This window comes from Artibeus jamaicensis, unplaced genomic scaffold, assembly GCF_021234435.1.
Source record: "Artibeus jamaicensis isolate MK-2021 breed Jamaican fruit bat unplaced genomic scaffold, CSHL_Jam_final scaffold_461, whole genome shotgun sequence".
Lineage (NCBI taxonomy): Eukaryota > Metazoa > Chordata > Mammalia > Chiroptera > Phyllostomidae > Artibeus > Artibeus jamaicensis.
Genome location: NW_026522045.1, coordinates 5,993,805 through 6,016,947, shown reverse-complemented (window position 1 = coordinate 6,016,947; position 23,143 = coordinate 5,993,805). Strand labels below are relative to the sequence as shown.

Here is a 23,143-nt window from a genome sequence, read left to right as displayed (position 1 = left end):
TGGTCTGCACTGCCAACTTCCTGTTCCCTTCCCAGGATGGCCAGGATTTACCCCCACCATTGACATTCACATCCCGACTTAATCAAGCCCTACAAGATGAGGGAGAAAGGTAAACATTTGGGGTATTTATTGCAAGGGAGGCTTTATCAACCACATTGCCTCAAAATGTCTTTGATTCCAGGAAAGCTATAAAGGATCTCATGTTGTGAAGAGTCTAGTGCTGCAATTCCTCTAGCAGTGAGTACCCCAGGGTCCACCAGGAATGAGGGAGGGCTGGGACACACTGAACCACCCAAGCATAGGACTGCTCATGAGAGTTCTCAAGTCCCATTTGAGGTCCAGACCATGGTGACAGACAGTCTTCATTGTCCCCTTAGATATTACTTGATCTATAACTCTGGAGACAGAGTCTCCTCGGTGCTTATCATGATGAGACTTGTTTCTTCTTAACCATTCCATTCAACCCCAAAGGATCTAGATCTGTAAATATCACAGCTCAGACTTTGCGCCTAGCCTGTGTGGCTCCCCAGCAGACACAAGCCAGCTCACTGCAACACCCACACCGGCCAGACCACCACATCCTGTTTCTCTTTGTTTGTTTGTTATTCTCCTACAATCAGCTTGCTTGGGTACTTCAAAAATAACAAAAATATGAAGAACCTCAAGGACACCAGTGTGTGTGGGATGGGAGAGATTGGGCAGGCAAAGGAGGCGAAAAGAGGGCAGTCATAGGTCCCTGGGTATAGCAACCCTGACCTTTGCTGGCCTTCCTCCACAGATCTGCTCTTTCAGCTGCTGAAACATACAAGACGTGACATTGTGTGCTCCCTCTGTATGTTATCCAAAACTCAACATGATCTCAATTCCTTTGTGGTGGACATGTGGTTGCCCATCAGTGAGAACCTGCTTCCTCCCTTGGGCTGGCCCAGAAACATGCAGGTTGGTCAGTGGTGTAGATGGTGACTGAGCACTTGTACTCTTCTATTTCAGAAAAACATGCTCTTCTTCTGTGTCAATGGGGTGTTCAAGGAAGGTGAGTGTGTGGAAAGTCCCCTCTCCAGATACCCCACTTGTCCCTCCTGCAAGCTAGGATCTTTCTCAGAACTCCCCCCAACTTCCCTGATCCCTCTTTTTTCCTGTTTCCTCTCTGTTCTCCTGACTCCACTCAGCCCCCAACCCATCCTGGTATGACCTTCATGCATGCCTGTCAGCACCACACAGCTTGGCTGTTAGGGACACAGAGGTGGGGTTTGGTGGCTGCCGGTTACACATAACTTTCATTTTCCTCTTTTGCAAACAGGGACTAATAATGGTCACCTATGGGTAGCTGAAAAAATGAATCAAATGAACTTGTGAAGTGGTTGTCCTAGGGTGTAGTAGGGTCCATGTCAGTAGGAGAAGGTTGCTCCTATTGTTGCCCTCTCCATTCCTGACTCCCAGTGAACCACTGTCCCTTTGTGCATGTATGGAGTCTGACTCTGACTGAAGAATGCAGTGGGAGCCTGTGAAGCATTGTGACTCAAGGGGGTAATTGTTGTTGTTGTTGAAGTGGAAGGGCAGTCTCAGGATTCTGTGTGTGCCTTCACCTGGACCTTCATCGCTACCCCTGCCAACAGTTCCAGGTGAGTGCTGTGCTGTGTGAGAACAGGGAGCCCAGCCTAAGCTTGGGGGTGTGGGAATGGAGCAGTGCAGGTTTGGGTTTTTTTAAGCATTGTGGGGAACCAACAGGTACATCCAAGGAACAGTCCAGCATTGGAATTAAAAATGTGAGCTCTGGAGTAGAAGACTGGGTTCTCTTTGTGACCCAAACACTAACTAAATGTATACCCTAGTTAAATCATATGAGTTCTCTGTGACACTGTGTGTTCCTCTGAAAATGGGCTTAGACTGTCCTCTCCCTTGCTCTGTTTTTCAGAGTAAATGCAATGGGGTTAAATGTACAAATCTAGTGAAGCTGGTAGACCTTCTCTCCAAAGGTGAGCTCAGTGGGAGTGGCAGAGCTACCAGGCAAGGAATCTGGTGGGTAGGTTTAGTCAGGCTTTGGAGGATCTGGTTGCTGAGTGGTGATGGAAGGAGGATCATTGTTGAGTATGTGGGCATATCCATCTATCAGTTGTCTGAGGACAACTTTTCCCTTCTAGTATGTTCATCATGAATGATGAGCTGTTTGTGAGGGACTCCACAATCAGTGAGACTCAGAGGGCATTCTGTATTCTAGTGCCCACATCTTCCTGCAGTTCTCGGCCTACCCGCTCCCAGGTGCAGCAAGAAATGGTTCTGCTTTTCTCCTTCCAGTCTAGCAGGAAACCATGGTGGTCTCAGAAGTGAGTATTGGGTTTCCTTGAGGGTAGCAGGTAGCTCATTGATTGTTTGGCTGGGTATAGGAACACATTGGCAATTTGGAGAAATAAGCATTTGGATATTTTTGCTTCCAAAAATAGTAGGTCCATGAACAAGGTAACCTAATTTTATTATATATATATATATATATATATATATATATATATATATATATATATATATAATTTGAAAACAGTGTAATACTCAGATGACATGATCTTTTACATGGAATATCCTAAGAAATCCATTTAGAAAATACTAGAAAAGATAAACAACTTTAGCACAGTTTCAAGATACAAAATTTATATCCAGAAATCAATTGCATTTTATATGTCAGTAACAAACTAACACAGGAATTAAGTAAACAATTCCATTCACAATTGCTTCAAAAAGAATAAAATGTCTAGGAGTGAAACTCATCAAGAATATAAAAGACCTGTACTTGGGAAATTATAAGACACTGAAGAAAGAAATTGAAGAAGATACAAATAAGTAGAAACATCTACCATGTTCATGGATAGGAATAATTAGCATTAGAATCTCCCATGCTGCACAAAGCAATTTAGATTCAATGCAATGCCTATCAAGATTTCAATGACATATTTCACAGAACTAAAACAAATATTTCAAAATTTATATGGTACCACAGAAGGCCCCACATGGCAACAGCGATCCTGAGAAAGAAGAAAAAATGGAAAGAATCATGCTACCCATTATCAAACTGTACTACATGGCCATAGTAAGAGAAACTTCCTGGTGATGCCATAAAAACAGACTCATCGATCAATGTTATAAAATTGAGAGCCCTGAAATAAACCCACACCTTTATAGTCAATTAATATTTGACAGAGGAAGCAAACACATACAATGGGCTAAAGATAGTTTATTCAATAAATGGTATTGGGGGAATTGGACAGGTAATGTACAGAAAATGAAACTAGACCACCTTCTTACACCACACACAAGAATAAATTCAAAATGAATCAACGATTTAAATGCTAGACTCAAAACCATAAAAATCCTAGAAGACATAGGCAGCAAAATCTCAGACATTGCTTCTAGCAGTGGTTTTTTTGGATATATATCCCAGGACAGAGAAAACAGAAAAAAAATAAAGTAAGGGTACTACATCAAACTAAAAACGTTTTGCACAGCAAAAGAAATCATCAAAAAAATAAAAAGACAACCCACAGAATGGGAGAACACATCCACAGATATATCTGGTAAGCAGTTAATATTGAAAACTTATAAAGTACTTAGAAAACTCAATACAAAAATAAACAACCCAATTAAAAAAATGGGCAGAGGACCTGAAAAGACTTCCCCAAGGAGGACATACAGAAAGTCCAGAGACATATGGAAAGTTATTTAGCCTCATTAGCCATCAGAGAGATGCAAATTAACACCACAATGAGATACCACTTCACACCAATGAGAATGGCCATCATAAACAAATCAACAAACAAAAAGAGTTGGAGATGATGTGAAGAAAAGGGAACCCTCATGCACTGTTGGTGGGAATGCAAACTGGTACAGCCCGTGTGGAAAACAGTATGGAATTTCCTCAGAAAACTGAAAATGGAACTGCCTTTTGACCCAGCAATTCCACTGCTGAGATTATATCCTAAGAGCCCTGAAACAGCAATCCAAAAGAACCTATGCACCCCAATGTTCATAGCAGCACAATTTACAATAGCCAAGTGCTGGAAGCAACCTAAGTGCCCATCAGTAAATGAGTGGATCAAAAAACTGTGGTACATTTACACAGTGGAATTCTATACAGCAGAGAGAAAGAAGGAGCTCCTACCCTTTGCGACAACATGGATGGAACTGGAGAGCATTATGCTAAGTGAAACAAGCCAGGTGGTGAGGGACAAATACCCTAAGATCTCACCTATAACTGGAACATAATCAACAAAAGAAAAAAGCACACAAAATACAACCCAAGACATTGAAATTAAGAGCAATCTAACAATAGCCAGAGGAGAGTATGGAAGGGACAGTGGGGAGAAGGGTGTTCAGGAACTACTATGAAGGACACATGGACAAAACCAATGGGGAGGGTGGAAGCAAGGGAGAGAGGTGGAATTGGCTGGGGGAAGTAGTGGGGGGGGAATGCAGACAACTATAATTGAACAACAACAAAATAATTTTTTGAAAAAAAGTTGAAAATACAACCACAGAATGGGAGAAAATAATTGCAAATGTTCTGTGTGATAAGGTATCTTTTCCAGAATATCTGACAGACACTTACAATTCAACAATAAAGACAACTCTAACTTCTGGCCAAGATGGAGGCATAGGTAGATACACTGTGCTGCCTCACACAACCAAAAGAACAACAAATTTAAAAACAAAAAACAACCAGAAGTAAAGAAAATCAAACTGTATGGAAGTCCAACAACCAAGGAGTTAAAGAAGAATCATTCATCTAGACTGGTAGGAGGGGCAGAGAGAGGAAGCTGGGCAGAGAGGTCTCGCTGCAAGGTAGGGTGGGTGGAGTAGGTGGTCCCACCTTTGCATGCAGATAAACTGGGGAGGAACAACTGGGGAACAAGACAGGCCACACAACCCAGTTTCAGTGCAGGGAAATAAAGCCTCAAAACCCCTGACTGAGAAATCCTATGGTAATAGCAGCCATGGGAGAAACTCCCAGCCTCGCAGGTGAGTTTGTTGGAGAGACCCACAGGGTTCTTGAATGTGAACAAGTTCATACACCCAGAAATCAGTGCCAGATGGACCCAAATTGCTTGTGGGTAGGGGCAGAAGTGAATTAAAGCCAGCAGAGAGCTGAATAAGTGGCATTGTTCCCACTTGGACCCCCCCCACACATAGAGTGCCACAATGAGGCTACATGGTTTGCCCCACTCTGATGAATTTCTAAGGCTCTGCCCCTAGCTACTTAATTGGCATGCCAAGACATAAAAAAAGAAAAATGGCCCAAATGAAAAAACAGATCAAAGCTCCAGAAAAAATACAACTAAATGACAAAGAGATAGCCAGCCTATCAGATGCACAGTTCAAAACGCTGGTACTCAGAATGCTCACAGAATTCATTGAGTGTGGTCACAAAATAAAGGAAAACGTGAAGGCTATGAAAAGTGAAATAAAGGAAAATGTACAGTGAACCAACAGTAACAGGAAGGAAACCAGGACTCAAATAAATGGTACAGAACAAAGAAATAAGAATTTAAAAAATGAGGAGAGGCTTAGGCACCTTCAGGACAGCCTTAAGCATTCCAACATCTGAATCAAAGGGGTGCCAGAAGGAGAAGAGGAAGAGCAAGAAATTGAAAACTTATTTGAACAAATAATGAAGGAGAACTTTCCCAAACTGGGTAAGGAAATAGACTTCCAGGAAGTTCAGGAAGCTCAGAGAGTCTCAAAGAAGTTGGACCCAGGGAAGCACACACCAAGGCATATCATAATTACATTACCCAAGATTGAAGATATGGAGAGAATCTTAAAAGCAGAAAGAGGAATGGAGACAGTTACTACAAAGGAGTTCCCATAATACTATCACCTGATTTATCAAAAGAAACCTTACAGACAAGAAGAGGCTGGAAAGAAGTATTCAAAGTCATGAGAGCAAGGACCTACACTGAAGACTACTCTATCCAGCAAAACTTTCATTTACACTGGAAAGGCAGATAGAGTGCTTCCCAGATAACATCAAGTTAAAGGATTTCACCATCTGCAAGCCCTTATTATATAAAAATTTAAAGGGACTTATTTAAGAAAAAGAAGATCAAAACTATGAACAGTAAAATAACAACAAACAACTATCAACAGCTGAACCTAAAAAAAGTAACTACGCAAATAAGTAGAATAGGAACAGAATCACAGAAGTGGAGATCACATGGAGGGTTATCTATGGGGAAGGGGAATGGGTGATGAGAGAAAAGGTGCAGGGAATAGGTAGCATAAATGGTAGGTAGAAGATAGATGGGGAGGTTAAGAATAGTATGGGAATTGTAGAAGCCAAAGAACATACATGTACAAGCCATGGACATGAACTAGGTGGGGAGGGAGTGTGAGTGGGAAGGGTGTGCAGGGTGGAGGGGGTTAAAGATGGGGAAAATGAGACAACTGTAATAGCATAATAAGTAAAATATATATTTTTAAAATATTTATTTTATTTTTAGAGAGGGGAGGGGAAGGAGAGAGGGAGAGAAACATCAGTGTGTGGTTGCCTCTCATGTGTCCCCTAGTGGGGACCTGGCCTGCAGCTCAGGCATGTGCCCTGACTGGGAATCGAACCAGCGACCCTTTGCTTCACAGGTCTGTGCTCAATCCACTGAGCTACACCAGCCAGGGCTAAAAGATATTTTTTAAGAAAGACAATTCAACTTGAAAATGAGGAAATGATTTGAATAGACATTTCTCTGAAGATGATATGCAGAAGACCAACAAACACATGAAAATACACTCAACATTATTAGTCATTAGGGCAATGCAAATCTTTTTTTAAAGATTTTATTTATTTATCTTTAGAGAGGAGGGGAACAAGAGAGGGAGAGAAATATTAATGTATGGTTTCCTTTCATGCATACCCCACTGGGAACTGGCCTGAAACCCAGTGGGGTACGCATGAAACCCAGTGGGGTTCTGACTGGGAATCGAACAGTGGTTGTTCAGTTTGCAGGCCCGTGCTCAATCCACTGAGCTACACCAGCCAGGGCAGGGTAATGCAAATCTTAACAAGATACCACTTCATACACAGTAAGATGATTTTTGAGTGAAATAGAAGGTGATTGTAGATGAGGATGTGAGGATATCAGAACTTTCATATATTACTGGTACAATGCAGAATGGAGTATTCGTTGTGGAAATCTTTTTGAAAGTTTCACAAAATGTTAAACACAGAGGTACCATATGACTCAGTAATCCCACTTTTAAGTATATGACAAGGGATATGAAAAAATACATTCAAGCAAAATCTTGTGCAGAAAGGTTCACACCAGTAATATTCCACTCAGAAGCAACCCAGATGTCTTTTAGCTGGTGAATGGATAAAAATACAGTATGTTTATATAACAGGATATTATAAATTCATAAATAGAACACAGTTCTTACATACATCATGACATAGGTGAACCTTGAAAACATTACAGTATGTGAAAGAAGTCAGTCAGAAAAACCCACATATTGTATGATTTCATTTTACTTGAAATGTCCAGTATAGGCAAATCCATAGGTACTGAAAACAAATTTGTAATTGCCAAAGTCTAGGGAAAAGGAAGGAACAGGAAGTGATCTCTTACACTTAAGGAGTTAACTTTTTGAAGTCATGAAAATATTTTGGAATTAGACACTTGTGATGGTTGCACATTCTTGTAATATACTGAAAATTGCTGAATTGCACACTTTGAAATGGCAATTGCTGTGTATGTGCACTGTAGCTCAATAAAGTATAACTCAAAATTTGCAATTTTAGGTTTCCATTTGTTATTTTCTTGAAAATCTTTATAAACATTATTAAGCTCCCACGTTCTTCTGAACAGCTCTATTTTTCTGTTTTGAATTTTAGTGGGCATGAATGCTAGTGACAGAGGTTTTGGTTTTCACTAGGTCTTTCCTCATCATTACACATTGTGCTCTTTCTAGCACATCTGTCCCAGCATAGATATAGTGACATAGACTTAGAGGTGGCATTGCCTGGTCAGTGTATCTGCACTGGGGTACTAGGGGAGATCATTTGTTCTCCCACTCCAGGTGCCTTCAGGACAACAGGTGGAAAAACACCAGAGCTGATCAGGTCTTCGCTATGCTCAAGGTGAGGTCTGGGTATCAAGTGGGTTAAGATGGATGTTTCTGGGCCTATGGGAAGACCAAGAAAGTGGAACCTGGTGCCCTGGAATGAAACTCAGGGAACTGGCTCTTCTGACATCTCAGCTCCTCCCCTGCAGATGAAGAGCATGATCCCAGAACAGGCCTTCAAACAAATCCTTTAAAAAGAGCCCTAGGATGTCATCTTTGTCTTCATCCCCATTGTTCTCTTTTCTGTTTTCTCCAGCCTAAGCCATACCCATGACTGGGGCTGGAGGCCTGGCTGACCAAGAAGCTGAAGTTACCTTATAAGTCAGGTAACATAACCACCTGAAGGTCATTTGTTCTGTTTATTTTCTCTATTCACGATGGCTGAGGGTTTTTTCATAATAAAGAATGATGTTACACATTGTATGTTATGTGTCTTGGATTGCTCTTCCCCTATCCTACCATGAGCCAGTGGGTGCAGGACTGAAAGCCCCTTCCCTCTCCATCCTCAACACTGCCATTCACCTTGGCATTCCCTAGCAGTTATGCCAGACTTGACTCTATAGGTAGTTTGTCAATAAATTCAGTTAAGAAGGGACATATGCTGCTTCCAAGGTTGGCCTTTGGAGACAGTGTGGCTTCTTATCAGTGTGACTCATCACATATTGTATAATCTCATATTGTATGATTCCATATTGTATGATTCCATATTGTATGATTCCATTTATATGACACATTCAGAATATGAAGATTGATAGATGTAGAAAGTAGATTAGTGTTTACCAGGGGCAGGAGCAAAGGGGAAACAACATGACTGCTTAATGGATATAAGGTCTCCTTTGGGGGTTTTGAAAGTGTTCCTGAACTAGGTAGTTATAGTTGTACAAAATTTGATTGTACTGAATGCACTGAATTGTTCACTTAAAATGGTCAAAAGGGTAAGTTTATGTAATGTGGCTTTTTCCACAGTAAAAAAAAAAAACAAAACACTAAAATGTGGTTGAACCCTGAGAATAGTTTACTGAGTGAAAAAAGTCATTTGTATGAAATATCCAGAATTGGTTTACCTATTCTGGCAGTGATGGCAGATATGTGGTTGCCAGGGCCCAGGTGGGGGGAAAATGAGATTGAATGCTTAAGAGTTTGGGGTTTCTAAATAATTTCTGAATCTAGATAATGATGATGGTTATACAACATTGTGAATATACTTAATGAGACTGCATTGTACACTTTAAAACGGTTAAAATGATAAAATATATGTTGTTGATATTTTACCATAATGTTTAAAACCCCACAGCGGAGTCCTTTAAAAAAAGATACTTTATTTTTCATGACCCTAATATACTTACTGTAGAAATATGAAAAATACTGAAGAGTATAATACCACAGAGGAAAAAACTCCCTCACAATCCAAATCATGAACACAATCACCACTGCTGACTTTTGCTTTTCTTTGCAATACTCTTTCCTTATATAACTTATCATCTGAATAACACTGTTTCAGAGGATATGTTTTTCACTTGGCATCATTTCTTTGGAATCTTTCCTATGTCACTAAAATCTTCCAAGACATTTTTATTTTTAAGTATATTTTATTGATTATGCTATTACAGTTGTCCCATTCTTTTTTCTCCCCTTTATCCCCTTCCACCCAGTACCCTCATTCCCACCAGCATTCTTCCCCTTAGTTCATATCCATGGGTCATACATATAAGTTCTTTGGCTTCTCCATTTCCTATATTATTCTTAAATCTCCGTCTATTTTGTACCTGCCAAATATACATCTTATTCCCTGTACCTTTTCCCCCATTCTCCTCTCTCCCTCCCAACTGTAACCCCCATGTGATCTCCATTTCTGTGATTCTTTTCCTGTTGTAGTTGTTTGCTTAGTTTATTTTTGGTTTTTTTAGGTCAGTTATTGATACTTATGAGTATGTTGTTTTACTGTTTATACTTTTGATTTTCTTTCTCTTAGATAAGTCCCTTCAACATTTCATACTATAATTGCTTGGTGATGATGAAGTCCTTTAACTTTACCTTATCTTGGAAGCACTTTACCTGCCCTTCCATTCTAAATGATAACTGTTCTGGATAGAGTAATCTTGGATGTAGGTCCTTGCTTTTCATGACTTTGAATACTTCTTTCCAGCTGTTCCTTGCCTGTAAGGTTTCTTTTGAGAAATTACTCAATAGGCTTATGAGGATTCTTTTGTAGGTAACTTTCTTCTTTTCTCTTGCTGCTTTTAAGATTCTCTCCTCATCTATAACCTTGTGTAATTTAATTATGATGTATCTTGCCACTTTGACTTTGGGTCCAACTTCTTTGGGACTCTCTGAGCTCTCTGGACTTATATGCCTATTTCCTTCACCAAACTGGGGAGGTTTTTTTTTTTTTCATTATTGTTTCAATTAAATTTTCAATTTGCTCTTCCTCTTCTCCTTCTAGTACCCCTATGATTCAGATGTTGGAACATTTAAAGTTGTCCTAAGCCTCTCCTCATTTTTTTGAATTCTTGTTTCTTCATTCTTTTCCGTTTGAATGTTTATTTCTTTGTTTTGTTCCACATCATTTATTTGAGTCCTGGTTTTCTTCCCTTCTCTGATGATTCCCTGTATATTTTGCTTTATTTCACTTTGTATAGCCTTCAGTTCTTTCTTTATTTTGCAGTTGTACTCAGTCATTTCTGTGAGCATCCTGATTACCAGTATTTTGCACTCCGTATCTGATAGGTTGGCTACCTCTTTGTGTGCCATTTCTTTGTCTCGGCAGGCCTGTTATGTTGTAAGGGGAGGAGCCCTAGGTACTGGTCAGGGCAGGGCAACCCACTTTGCTGCATTGTGGTGCTGTGTATGGAGGAGTGGTCATGGAGGGAATGATGCTGGTGGCTTGGCTCTCACCCTGCTTTCAAGATACTGGCAATTTCTCCCACAGGTTTTTACATCCAGAGGTTCTGAGTCCTTATCGTGCCCACGGTGGAACCCTGGGTTACATGGTCTGTCTCACTCCCCATTAGTTTCTCCCAGTTTATCAACAAGGGAATGTGGGACCACCATCACCCACCCTGTCCACCAGCTTCCACCTTGCCACTTGTCCTATCCACCCTGGCTACCCATCTCCACCCCTCCTACCAGTCTGGATGAGTATTTCTTATTTAATTCCTTTGTTTTCAAAATTCCATACAGTTCGATTTTCTGGCAGTTCTGGTTGTTTTCATTTTTAAATTGGTTATTTCCTTATTTTGGTTGTGTGAAGACATGAAGCATATCTACCTATGCCTCCATCTCACCTGGAACACACCCTAAGACATTTTTAAAACAAATTAGAATATAATACAAGTAAACAAACAAAAATAGTTGAAACAAAAAATGAAAGAGGTAGAAGCTTTTGCAGAAAGGGGTCAAGAGACTACATTTTTTAAATAGGAGAAATAACAGCATATTTTATGCTGCAAGAAAGATAACTGATTATAATGAAATCTACTTTATGAATATGAATGTGTACACACATATGCACACTCACATTGATAAAAGCCTAGAAGGATACATACTAAAATGTTAGCATATGCAATACCTTTTTTTCATTTCCTTCTGATTACTACTTTTTCTTCCTGAACATATATAACTTAAGTAATACAAAGTAAGTTAAAGAATGGGGAAAACTGACATTCCCAACAGTTTTAATAGAAAAAATTGCAGTAGAAAAGAAGCCGAATCATTTACAGTACAAAGAACATTTATAAAGCAACAAATGAATTAAGAGTATGGTCATGAGTATGGTAATTACCAGAGAGAAAGGTATGTGGGGGAAGTAGAAATGGTTAAAGTAGGGATAAATGATGATGGAAGGAGACTTGACTTGGGGTGATATATTACAGAATGGTACATTTAAAACCTGTATAATTTTATTAACCAATGTCACCCCAGTAAATTCAATTGAAAAGAGTATGGTCATGAGAACCATCTCACTACTCTCTGTTTCCTCCAAAAAAAATCTAGGGCTTACCCAAAATAATAAAGATACCTAAGAAATAGAAATCATATCTTCCATAATTATTTTTGTCAATGGCATTTCTATTCTTTGGATGTTTTATGAGAATTGAGAGATGGAAGTAGATTACTTCAGGTGGTGAACAACAGTATGTAGATGATATATTATAGAAATGTACACCTAAAAGCAACATAATTTTATTAACAAATGTCACCCCAATAAATTCAGTATTTTTTAAAAAGAGTGCTGTTTTACATCATACCACTGTATGGGTTCAGATATAATCTCCTGAATGTAAAGCAAAATTATCTTTAATAGTAGCAGTAGTACAAAATGTATTATGAACTTACCTAGTAAACTAAATAATGAATCGCATAGGAGAAATGTGAAGTTAAGGGACTCTTGGAAGCTTGCCCTTCAAATCTAGAGTATAAGCCATCTACACTCATTAATGCCATTTCTAGGAATTGGAAATATTTGTAAACCAACCAAAGGGCCTCTCTCATTGTCTTTTACTAACATGGTGGCCCAGCTTAGAGTCCAGATGTGTAGGCCTGTAAAGTTGGAGCCGTAAGAAAGGCATGAGAAATAGAGGTGGGAGGAACCGAATGATCTGATCTAAGTGACTTTATTTGATGCTACACCTACAGGCAGGCTGAGTCAGGATTGACTGCAGTTCCAGGGGAAGGCAGGAATGGAGTTTTTAGAAGAAAAAGTGCGGGGCTTGTGAGGGGACAGGGGTGTGGTTAGTCTCTTGTTATTCTAGGCAAGTGTCACAAGATTCCAGGATGTGAGCCAGGACAATGGGTTAGGTAAAGAAAGGGTCTGGCTGTTCCCAGGTACAGAAGGGTCAGTCTGACCACCGGCCATTGTGTTTGGTGCTAGGTGTCTATTGCAGGAAGTGGGAGAAAGTTTCAATTAAGCCATGAGTCATGAGCAGTCCAGTGGGTTAAAAAACTGGCCTGACTGGGTCATGAACAGTCTGGTGGGCTGGGAAATGGTCTGATCCTTTCTGGAGTGTTTCTAAAAACATGTGGGATAAATGTTTTCAATTTACTCTGATTCTAAGGCATATTTTATTTAAATTGAAATTTATTTTGAATAGTTAATACAATCACGGGTTTGAAAATTCAAAAAGCATAAAAGTTCATACAACTATGTCTCCACGTCTCCTTCCTATCTTTGACTGCCAATAGGTTACTCTCCAAAAAAGGCAAGACCTATTACCAGTTACTACTTGTTGATATAGACAGAGATATTCACTATATGGATGCATGTAACAAAGTATTATTAAGTCAATGAAAAGATTGTTATGCACCTTGCCTTCTTCAGTTAATGATGTCTTTTGAAGTTATATATATACATATATATGTACATGTATGTATATACACATGAATATATACACATGCATACATATATATTTTTAACAGCTGCATGTTGCATGAGATATGGAGATATACCATAATTAATTTAATCTGCCCCTATTGATAATTATTTAGAATCTTCCCAATCTTTCACTGTTAAACAATTCTGTAGTGAATATCTTTACACACAGCATTTTGCAATGTACCACTATAACTTTAAGATACATTCTTATAATACAATCTCTGGTTAATGGCTTTGTGCATTTGTATTTTGATAAATATTGCCAAATTACCTTCGAAGAGAGAGTGACAATTTATGCTTCCACCGACAATGTATAAGAATGTCAGTTTTTCCGCCTCTTCTGCAATGCTATTTGCTTTCAATTGTTTTGTTCTTTGCCAATCAATAGACGAGAAAATGTATCATTGTATTTATAATTTGCACTTCTGTTATTACCAGTGAGATGAAACATTTCCTCATACATTTAAGAAACATTGATTTATTTTTTATGAACAATGTTCATATATTTGCCTATTTTTCTATTGGATTGTTGGTCATTGGTTTTTTTCTTTATATTAGGAAGCTTAGTAAGGCATATATTTAAGCATGAATAAAATACAGAAAAACACTAACTAGCTAGCCTTGGCTAGTGTGGCTCAGTGGATTGAATGCCAGTCTGCAAACCAAAGGGTCACTGGTTTGATTCCCAGTCAGGGCACATGCCTGGGTTGTGGGCCAAGTCCCCAGAAGGGGGCTCATGAGAGGCAACCACACATTGATGTTTCTTTCCCTCTTTCTCCCTCCCTTCCCCTCTGTCTAAAAATTAATAAATAAATACATCTTTTAAAATACAGAAAAAGAAAAACTAATGAATCACTAATATAAACTCCAAATTATATATATCCCCCAAATATTCATTACAATATGAGATATTAAGATACCCCAGGTTTCTATTCAAAATATTTCTTAAATTCTTTCATCCTTCTTCCATTGAAAAATTATATGGAGGGCATCTTTTACATGACAGACTCTAGGCTAAGTCCTGGTGTCACACACATCAAAGACAAAGACTTGCTGGCTGGTGTATCTCAGTGGATTGATTGAGTGCGGGCTGTGAACCAAAGGGCTGCTAGTTAGATTCCCAGTCGGTGCACATGCCTGGGTTGCAGGCCAGGCCCCCAAGTTGGGGCCATGTGAGAGGCAATCACACATTGATCTTTCTCTTCCTCTCTTTCTCCCTCCTTTTCCCTCTCTCTAAAAATAAATAAATAAAATCTTTTAAAAAAGACAAAGACTCATCTGTAGATAAGCATTGATCTGCAGCTGATAAAAGATGCCATGGAATTCTTATGACTCAAAGATCCCTCACTTCCTTCAACTACTGATTGACTACTTTGTCTTCTATGTGTAGCTTTGAGGAAACAGTGATAATACTGAGCAAAGGGCCCTTCCTTCATGAAACTTAGAGTCTCATTCATACTCTCCTGCCACTGCTCAGAATGGAAAGTCAAAATTTTTTACATATTCAGGGAGAATGTATGCATTCATTAGGCAAGATGTGGTTGGTGAGAGAAAAGGAGGAGTCAGGAGAGCAGCTAGGATCTGATTTGAGAAGTGCATGCATGGGTAGTGTCCCTTTTTGTTAAGGAAGACAGTGTAAGAGGAGCCAGAACTCAGCCCACTCAGTGCCTGACACTTTGCCACACAGAGGGAGGATTGTATGACCTGGTGTGGGACCTGACAGGGAAAGGTTCTCTTTCTTGGAAACCTGTGGAAACTGTAAAATGGCAAAGTGTGTAACCATTTTGAATCAGGAGGGGAAAGCAGTGTGGCAGAATGACTCTAGGCACAGAGCAGTGAATTGTTCCCTATCATTTGAAAAGTCTAGGTCTGTCCTCCTATAGAAAAGGAGAAAATGGTGAGGTCTCCATGGCAGCCCCCTCCTGTTTTCCTCCCCTCTGTGGCCCCCTGAACAAGTGAAAGAAAAACTGAGGAGGGCTGCCCCAGAACCTGCAGGGTGGTCTGGCCTTAAATTGCCTTTCTTCTCTCTGCCTGCTTTCCTGATACTTCCTCTATCCATCTGACTTTTTGTACAAGAAATGTAGTGGGTCAGGCCTAGAAGGGGCTCACAATGGGATAATGGGATAGCTTGGCATTTAATCCCTTCTTTAGAGGCTGCTTACCTCTGTTCTACTTCATCCCCCACTGCAGGTGACAAGTAAACTATGTGATATGGGAATGTGGAGATGGTTTACGGGCACAAATATATTTGACAATTAATCCTCTTCCATGAGTAGAGAATTGTTTTTCTCATGTCCATGCTCAGGCCCCTACAAATTTAGATGCAGAAAATACCATGGCCATCAGGAGGGGAGGCAAGTCGTAAGAAAATTAACATGTACACACAAGGGTAGTTTGGTATTCATAATCTCTCTTCCATTTCTGCTTTCTCCATATCCTTATCCCTCCTTTACCTTGACTGTTTCGGTGTAGGAAATCTGGCGGGCAATAGGGAAGAACAAGGAAAGGTTAAGGGATTTTATATTGATCAACAAATCAGTCCAGAGCAGCTTTCAGACGTCCCGCCCCATTTCCTGTAGAAAATTGAGTACTTGGAAAGGTTTCTCTCATAGAGCGGACACTCAGTTTTTAAAATAGGTTAGAGTTTAATCTCCTCTCTTAGTCTTCAGCCTCTCTCCCAACCTTCTCATATCGGTCCCCTCCTCCAACCCTTGCATTTCAGTAGGCCTAGAGCTTTGATATGTTAATTTGTAAATACGGGGCTTTGGTGACATAAAAGTGGAAATACGACACTTCAGTATCCGTCGTCCTAGTCCAACCAGAGCTGATTCCCTGACGTCACAGCCCGAAATCCGGAAACATTTCAGTTCGGGAAGTTGGGGGAGATGTAGACTTGGGGGGGGGGGGGGGGGGAAGGAGCTCCTAAAAGAAAGAAAATAACACCTAGACACTTTGATGTAAGCCTGCTTCTCTTCGTCCGGCGCTGCTTTCTCTATATGGTGACCCCGTCCCTGCCCATTCCAATACCAGAAACAGCGAGGGTGGGCGGGACGGAACTCACGGACAGAAGTGACATTCTGCAAAGGTTGGTATCAGTCCGCTTCTGACAGAGTCTGTTTATACTACACTAGCTCCTCCTTCAGTTGATTTTGGTATTGGGGAAGTGGCAAGGCAGAATCTGCAGAGGAAGACGTAACTGTTAATTCAGTCACTGAAAGCAGGTCCTTGAGGAACTCGGAATGGGAAGGACAAGGGAATACTCAAAAGTAACTGTTGTTTAGCAATTACGGCGCTTTATCTGATAAAACAGGTATCTTGTCCCAGATATGGGGCCAATCCCCCCAAACGCAGTCGCCGCTGCCATTGTTTCGTGTCCTTGTGTCCATCTGACAGTCCGTCCCTCTTTCTGTAGGGTATGGCACCCCTTGAAGCAAGGAAATGAGAAAACTGCCCCTGATCCGGGTAAAGCAGGTCAGTGAGAATGCGGGGATGGTTTGGGAGTGTGGATATGGATATTGGAGATGAATGTGGGATTATGTGACCTGATCATGAGGTGCGGGCGGTGAGAGAGAGGAACGACGGTAATTTGCGTGGCACGCGACGCCAAAGTTAAAATGTCTCTTGCTAGTGTGATTTCCAGATCCTTGGCCCACCTCCGACCATGTTTGAGAATGGAAAGGAATATAACAGCGGCTTCTAGCAGAGAAATGGTAGATTATATAACAGGAGAAAGGGCTACTGCTGTGGGTAAGAACAGTTGTTTGGGGAGCCATGTAAGGGAGAGAGTGTAAAAACAGGCTGTGTTTGATAATCAAGGCCCTGAATTAGAAAAGGGTTTCATGCCCTGGTTGCTAGTCTGATCACTAATAACCAAGTCTCTCCCACTGTCGTTTCTTTTGGTATTGGCGTGTGTATTATGCATTTCTACATGTAGGCCTGTTCCTAAATTTGCCGTACTCCACTCTTCTGTAAGGATCAGTAGGGGGCAGAAGACCTCAAAGGGATGGGATAAAGAAATTTTTGTATAGTGGGCGGCGCTTGAAGGTGGTAGATGGATAAGACTAAAGCAGGTAGTGGTCCAGGGGAAACTCCAGATCTCCATTCTGTTTGCTTTCCAAACAGTTGCTTTTTACTTCCATCGTGTTGCCGAATATGATAGACTTTGGGAGAGGACACATAAGAACTTAGATGAAATTTAGAAATAATACTTTTCATTGATTTCCCAGCCAAGTTCTATGGCTGAGCATTTCATCCCTATTGACACCACTGCTATTGTGCAGGGATGTTTGAGTAATCTCTGCAGGGGAATTGTCAGATTTTGGGAATGCAGTAGATGAAATTGGAGATTTGGGAGAGAGAGGAAAAAGGGGAATTAGAAAATTTTGGCACACAAGTACCTGTACCCAGAAGGGGTCAGTCTCCTAAGTGCTGCTCTCTCTACCAAGGACTCAATCTTAATTGTTTCCTGTGTTTCTGCTTATTTATCTCTGTATTTGTCAATCTCTGTGTGTTCTCTAAGTCTGTGTAACTCTCAGTTGTTGTGAAGGATTATAAATGGTAACCCAACTTGAAGCTAGGAAAAGGTGAAGAGAAAGGTACCCTATGTCTGTTAAGATTGGTATGATGGTAGTGGGGCAGGGGGTGATTGAAACTAGAGAGTTATATCCCTTCTGTTTTGCCAGTTCCCTAACCCCTGTTGGGTCCACTGCAGATTTAGTTGAGAGTCTTCATCAACATTGGGGGTAGAGAAGGGTAACATTTGCTTTTCTCGCTTCCCACTGATTTTCCTATCCATATGCTTCACTTTAGCCCAGTTCTGAACTAGAGAAATACCAGGGCAATTGCTGAAGAGGAAAATGCTGGACAGCAAGGTAGAGGACAAGAATCCCTGAAGTAGGGCAAGGTGGGGAAGGAACCAAAAGGAAGGAAACACTATAAAAACTATAAATACAGGGAACAGGGACCAAGGTCTGCCTACCAAGAGATCAGTTTCCATAACCTCCTGTTTGTTTATTTGTCCTTAGATCTTCTGTAGAACTTATCATCATTGAAAGCAAGGAAAGGAGAAAAAGATCAATTACTCCAGATCGGTGCAGGTTGGTATGGAAACTTCCTCAGTAATCCTGTAGGATGAAGTAGTGGAGATGTTCTTGGGTCCAGTATGGGTAAAGAGCCAGTCTAGGTATTTCCCGGGCTCTCTTTTTCCCATCCAGCTTTCCCAATCTCCATACTCCTATTTTGTGTCTTGAAAGAAGATTAGTAGCACCTGCAGTTGAAGGGACTGTGAATTTAAGAGGGAAATTGCTAATTATTTACCTCTCTCATTTAGCACTGAGTTTCTATACGCTCCTGTCTCTCTGTGCTAATAAAAATGAGAAAAAAATTGGAAGAGACTCAAAGCCTCATTTCCTTCCTCCACCCATAGGTCCAACTTCAGCGGCAGATCTGGTGGCTTTGGAGTGGCTGAAGACCACCACCCTCCACAGGACTGAGCTCAGGCACCCAGCCATTCTTTGTTTCCCTGAGTGAGCTTTCTCTGTACCTTGTTTATATCACTGGCAGAGCCCATAGTTTGAAAAGGGGTTGAGTGACTACTAGATTTTGTATGAAAATACCAACCTGGGACAGACCTTTGCTCAAGATTGTGAGGTGGTTGAGGGTATATAAATTGGCCTTAACTTTATTTTGGATTATGAATGGCTCTGAGGACAAGTCAAGGGAAGGGAAGAGGCTGGTTCTGGCTTGAAAACTGGAATCAGTGGTCTTGCCAACACCACAGCCAAGGCTAAAATCCACACCAAGGCAGTGGCTGAGGCAAAACGAAAAACAGGACCAGTGACTCAGGCCAGGGCTGGTGATGGAGCAGTGGCCAGGACACAAACCTATAATGAGACCATGTGACTTATAATGAGAGCACGGCTATGGCAAGGGAAGTGAACAAGATGGAAGCCAAGACTAAGGCTAGAGTCATGGCTGAAACTAAGGCAAAACCCCTGGCAGAACCTGGTATAGTGCCCCAAAACAATTCAAAGGCCATGTCTACATCTAGGAGCAGTGCTGTGATCAAGTATGAAGTCAGTGGTGATGATGATGGAAAGGAAGCTAATATCAGGTCATTTTCTAAAGATGATGATAAGGCCAATATTGGATCCAAGCCCCAGAGAAGGAGAGAAGTCAGCATCAAGTTCAGAGCTGGGGACAGAGCTGGTATTATAATTGAGTCCAATGATGAAGATGAAGAAAATATCTGCTCTTGGTTCTGGACTGGAGAAGAGCCTAGTTTAGGATCCTGGTTCTGGCCTGAAGAAGAGACCCCTTATCAAGTTTATAAGCCTCCACCTAAGATCCAGGAAAAGTCCAAGCCCACACCCAAACCAGAACTTACTATAAAGCAAAAAGTAGCAGCATGGTCCAGGGCCAGGTATAGTGTCCTAGTCCCAGTACAGGGAGGGGAGCGGTTATTACCTCCAGAAGGGAATTGGACTCTGGTTGAGACCTTGATTGAAACTCCTCTGGGGATTCGGCCTCTGACAAAGATTCCACCTTATAATGGACCTTACTTCCAGACCTTAGCTGAGATCAAAGAACAGATTAGGTATAGGGAAAAGTATGGTCCCAATCCAAAAGCCTGCCGCTGCAAATCACGTGTCTTCACTTTAGAGCCTAAAGAGTTTGATAAACTTGTTGCCCTACTTAAGTTAACTAAGGATCCTTTCATTCATGAAATAGCAAAGATGATAATGGGCATCAGTCCTGCTTACCCATTTACCCAAGATATAGTTCATGATGTAGGTATTACTGTTATGATTGAAAACTTGGTCAATAATCCCAATATTAAAGACCACCCTAGAGCTAAGGTAGATGACAACTCTGAGTCTTCTGAAGAACTAAAAACAGAAGAGTCATACATAAATCAAGTTTGTAAAGACATAATCTCTTATCCTTTGAACTCCCATGTGCAACTTGCTGGACTAAAATTGTTGGAGCATTTAAGTGTGAAATTTGAAAATCACCATATGATTGCCAGTTATATTCCAGATTTCCTCACCTTGTTAAATAAGGGGAGTGTCAAAACCAAGTTTTATGTTTTAAAAGTGTTTTTGCGCTTGTCTAAAAATCAAGCCAATACAAGAGAATTGATCAGTGCCAAAGTACTGTCATCATTGGTTGCACCCTTTAACAAAAATGAGTCAAAAGCCAATATTCTTAATATCATTGAAATTTTTGAGAATATAAACTTCCAATTCAAAAAGAAGGTAAAGCTATTTACCAAGGAAGAGTTCACTAAATATGAACTTATTTCGATATTCCAGGAAGCAAAAGAGTTTGGTCAAAAACTCCAAGACTTAGCAGAGCACAGTGATCCTGAGGTGAGAGATAAAGTTATACGATTAATACTCAAACTCTGAATAGCCAAGTATTCTCACAAAGCCTTGAATTTTTTGGTGTCATAGTATGAAACTGATGTATAAGTTCAGTATTTATGTTATTTTTGTTGACTGAAGGAGACAATTTTATGGATACCAAATGATCTTGAGAGCTTGAATGTTTAATTTTTGTTGTGCTATATAAATTGAAATATTTTCAATACTTTTGTAACATGACCCAATAATGAAACTGTTCATCCTGGGTAAGTTATACTTATGTGCTTTTTATATTGATGTAAGTGTATTCATTTGAGACTTCTTTTACATAATAAAGTCGCATGATAAAACTGGTGAAAACATTGTCCTAGCTCTTCAGTCGAAGTCTAGTCAGAAGAATAAAGCACAACCAGTACAAAGATAATAAACAGCACTGTGTGTGTGTGTAGGGGAACACAAACAAAACAAGTTTACATTGACAGACCCTTCAGTTTCATGTTCAAAGAATAGAATCACTCTGTACACAAGATGATATGATTGTGCTACTGGCTGACATCTGGACAGATCTGAGGAAAGGGATGAAGACACTGACTTAGGAGAAAGCGAACACAGATGGTTTTATTTCAGTCAGTCCCAGAACTTGTGCTGAGCCTTTGACATAGGATGTCTCATCAGGATACCTTAAAATCTTTAAACCCCAATAGGATTCCTGATTCTCACCCCCATTCAGCAAAGCATTGGAAGTGTGGTTGTGAAACAACAGCTCCACTATGCCCTCAAATTCCAGGTAAGCCATCGAGAGGTACCAGGTTTACTACTTCATCTGAGACTCCTTACCCTTGTAGTCCTGGGCCTCAGAGGACAGTATTTCTGGGCACCAGCTACAAAAACTGCTTCATGGATATCTCATTTGTTCTGCCTTGGTGACTTTACTCTTATCCTTGCTTTTGTTTGCTGGCCAATCCTTTGGACTTGGTGATATGCACCTATCTTTGATAGCAGTCCCTGTTTTAATAATCCCTTTCAGTCAGAGTTCAAATCTGGGCTGTCTTTGTTGTTGTTCCTCGAGTTCTTGCAGGCGTAGGGTTAGGCTGTTTGTTTGAAATGTTTCTATTTTCTTTAGGTAGGCCTGTATTGCTATAAACTTCCCTCTCAGGACTGCCTTTGCTGTGTCCCATAAGTTTTGGGTTGTTGTGAGATCATTTTCATTTGTTTCCAGAAATGTTTTGATTTCTTCCCTAATTTCATTCTTGACCCATTCGTTGTTTAATAGCATACCATTCAGTCTCAATGTTTTGGGGTGCTTTGGGTTTTTTTCTTTGGGGTCGGTTTCTAATTTCAGAGTTCAAATCTGGGAGACAGTCATGAGACACCAAAGTCCTTTAGGAGTGTGTGGTTAGGAAGAAATTAGTTCCCCTAATCCCACTATCCTATCTGTTCATTTGTACAGTTTACAGAGCTGAAGCCATGTTGTCTGCTACCTCAGCTCCTCCTGTTCATACTTAACTAAAGTTGGGTTCTGGCTTGGAGGTTGTAGCATAGAATGCCAGAGTATAGATTGAGATCTGGGGTCACCTCTGCTTCTTCATAACCTCTGCTTCCTTTGCTGTTCTCTTCTCTTCTCTTCTATACAGAATTTGGAGATACAGATATTAGGATCAGTGTATAAATACTGGTCTTCCTACTGAACCTTCTCTCTCAACTTTTTATATGTATCAGAGGGAAGGCTTAAACTGAGAAATCTCAACAAGATGCCATGTACCCCTAGTTGCAGTAGCTATCCCTAGTTTAATTTCTTTCCTTAAGATTTTATTTATTTAGTTTTAGAGAGGAAGGAAGGGGAAAGAGAGAGAGAGAGAAACATTGATGTGTTAGAGAAACATCAATCAGTTGCCTCTTGCATGCCCCCAACCAGGGACCTGGCCCTCAACCCAAGTGTATCTCCTGACCTGGGAATAGGACTGGCAGCCTTTCAGTTTGCAGGACAATGTGCAATCCACTGAATCACACCATTCAGAGTTGTCCCTAGTTTAATTTCTATTCAGGTCAAATTTGAACTTATATTTCATACATATAGGAGTTCAAATGAATGCCAGCCAGCCACACTTGGGCATTAAGGTTGAAAAAAACAGATAGGCTTTTTGCAATGGGCAATTGCAACTTAGATGATTTTTGAGGTTCTTTATAACTTTCTTTTTAATGCAAAGAACTCCCATAACCTGGAATTCCAGCTTTGGGTACTGCTTTCAGAGTTGGGAATCTTCACAATACAACTGGACTAGACCCTGTGGAATATTCTGTCTCAAAT

At 40.5% G+C, this 23,143-nt stretch overlaps 2 protein-coding genes across 2 annotated transcripts in view; both read left to right on the top strand.

Annotated features, from left to right (window-relative positions):
- The window catches only part of LOC119046096 (nuclear RNA export factor 2-like), a 40,438-nt gene extending 32,064 nt beyond the window's left edge, over positions 1–8,374 (top strand). The window contains 4 exon segments of the mRNA XM_053657471.1: positions 991–1,033; positions 1,550–1,622; positions 8,056–8,116; positions 8,357–8,374. Coding sequence (XP_053513446.1) covers positions 991–1,033; positions 1,550–1,622; positions 8,056–8,116; positions 8,357–8,374 — 195 coding nt within the window.
- Positions 8,375–19,272: 10,898 nt separating this feature from the next.
- ARMCX5 (armadillo repeat containing X-linked 5) lies at positions 19,273–21,188 on the top strand. The gene has a single exon (XM_053657537.1). It carries the CDS (start codon positions 19,393–19,395, stop codon positions 20,878–20,880), a length of 1,488 nt encoding a protein of 495 aa, XP_053513512.1. The 5' UTR covers positions 19,273–19,392; the 3' UTR covers positions 20,881–21,188.
- The last annotated feature ends 1,955 nt before the right edge of the window (positions 21,189–23,143 follow it).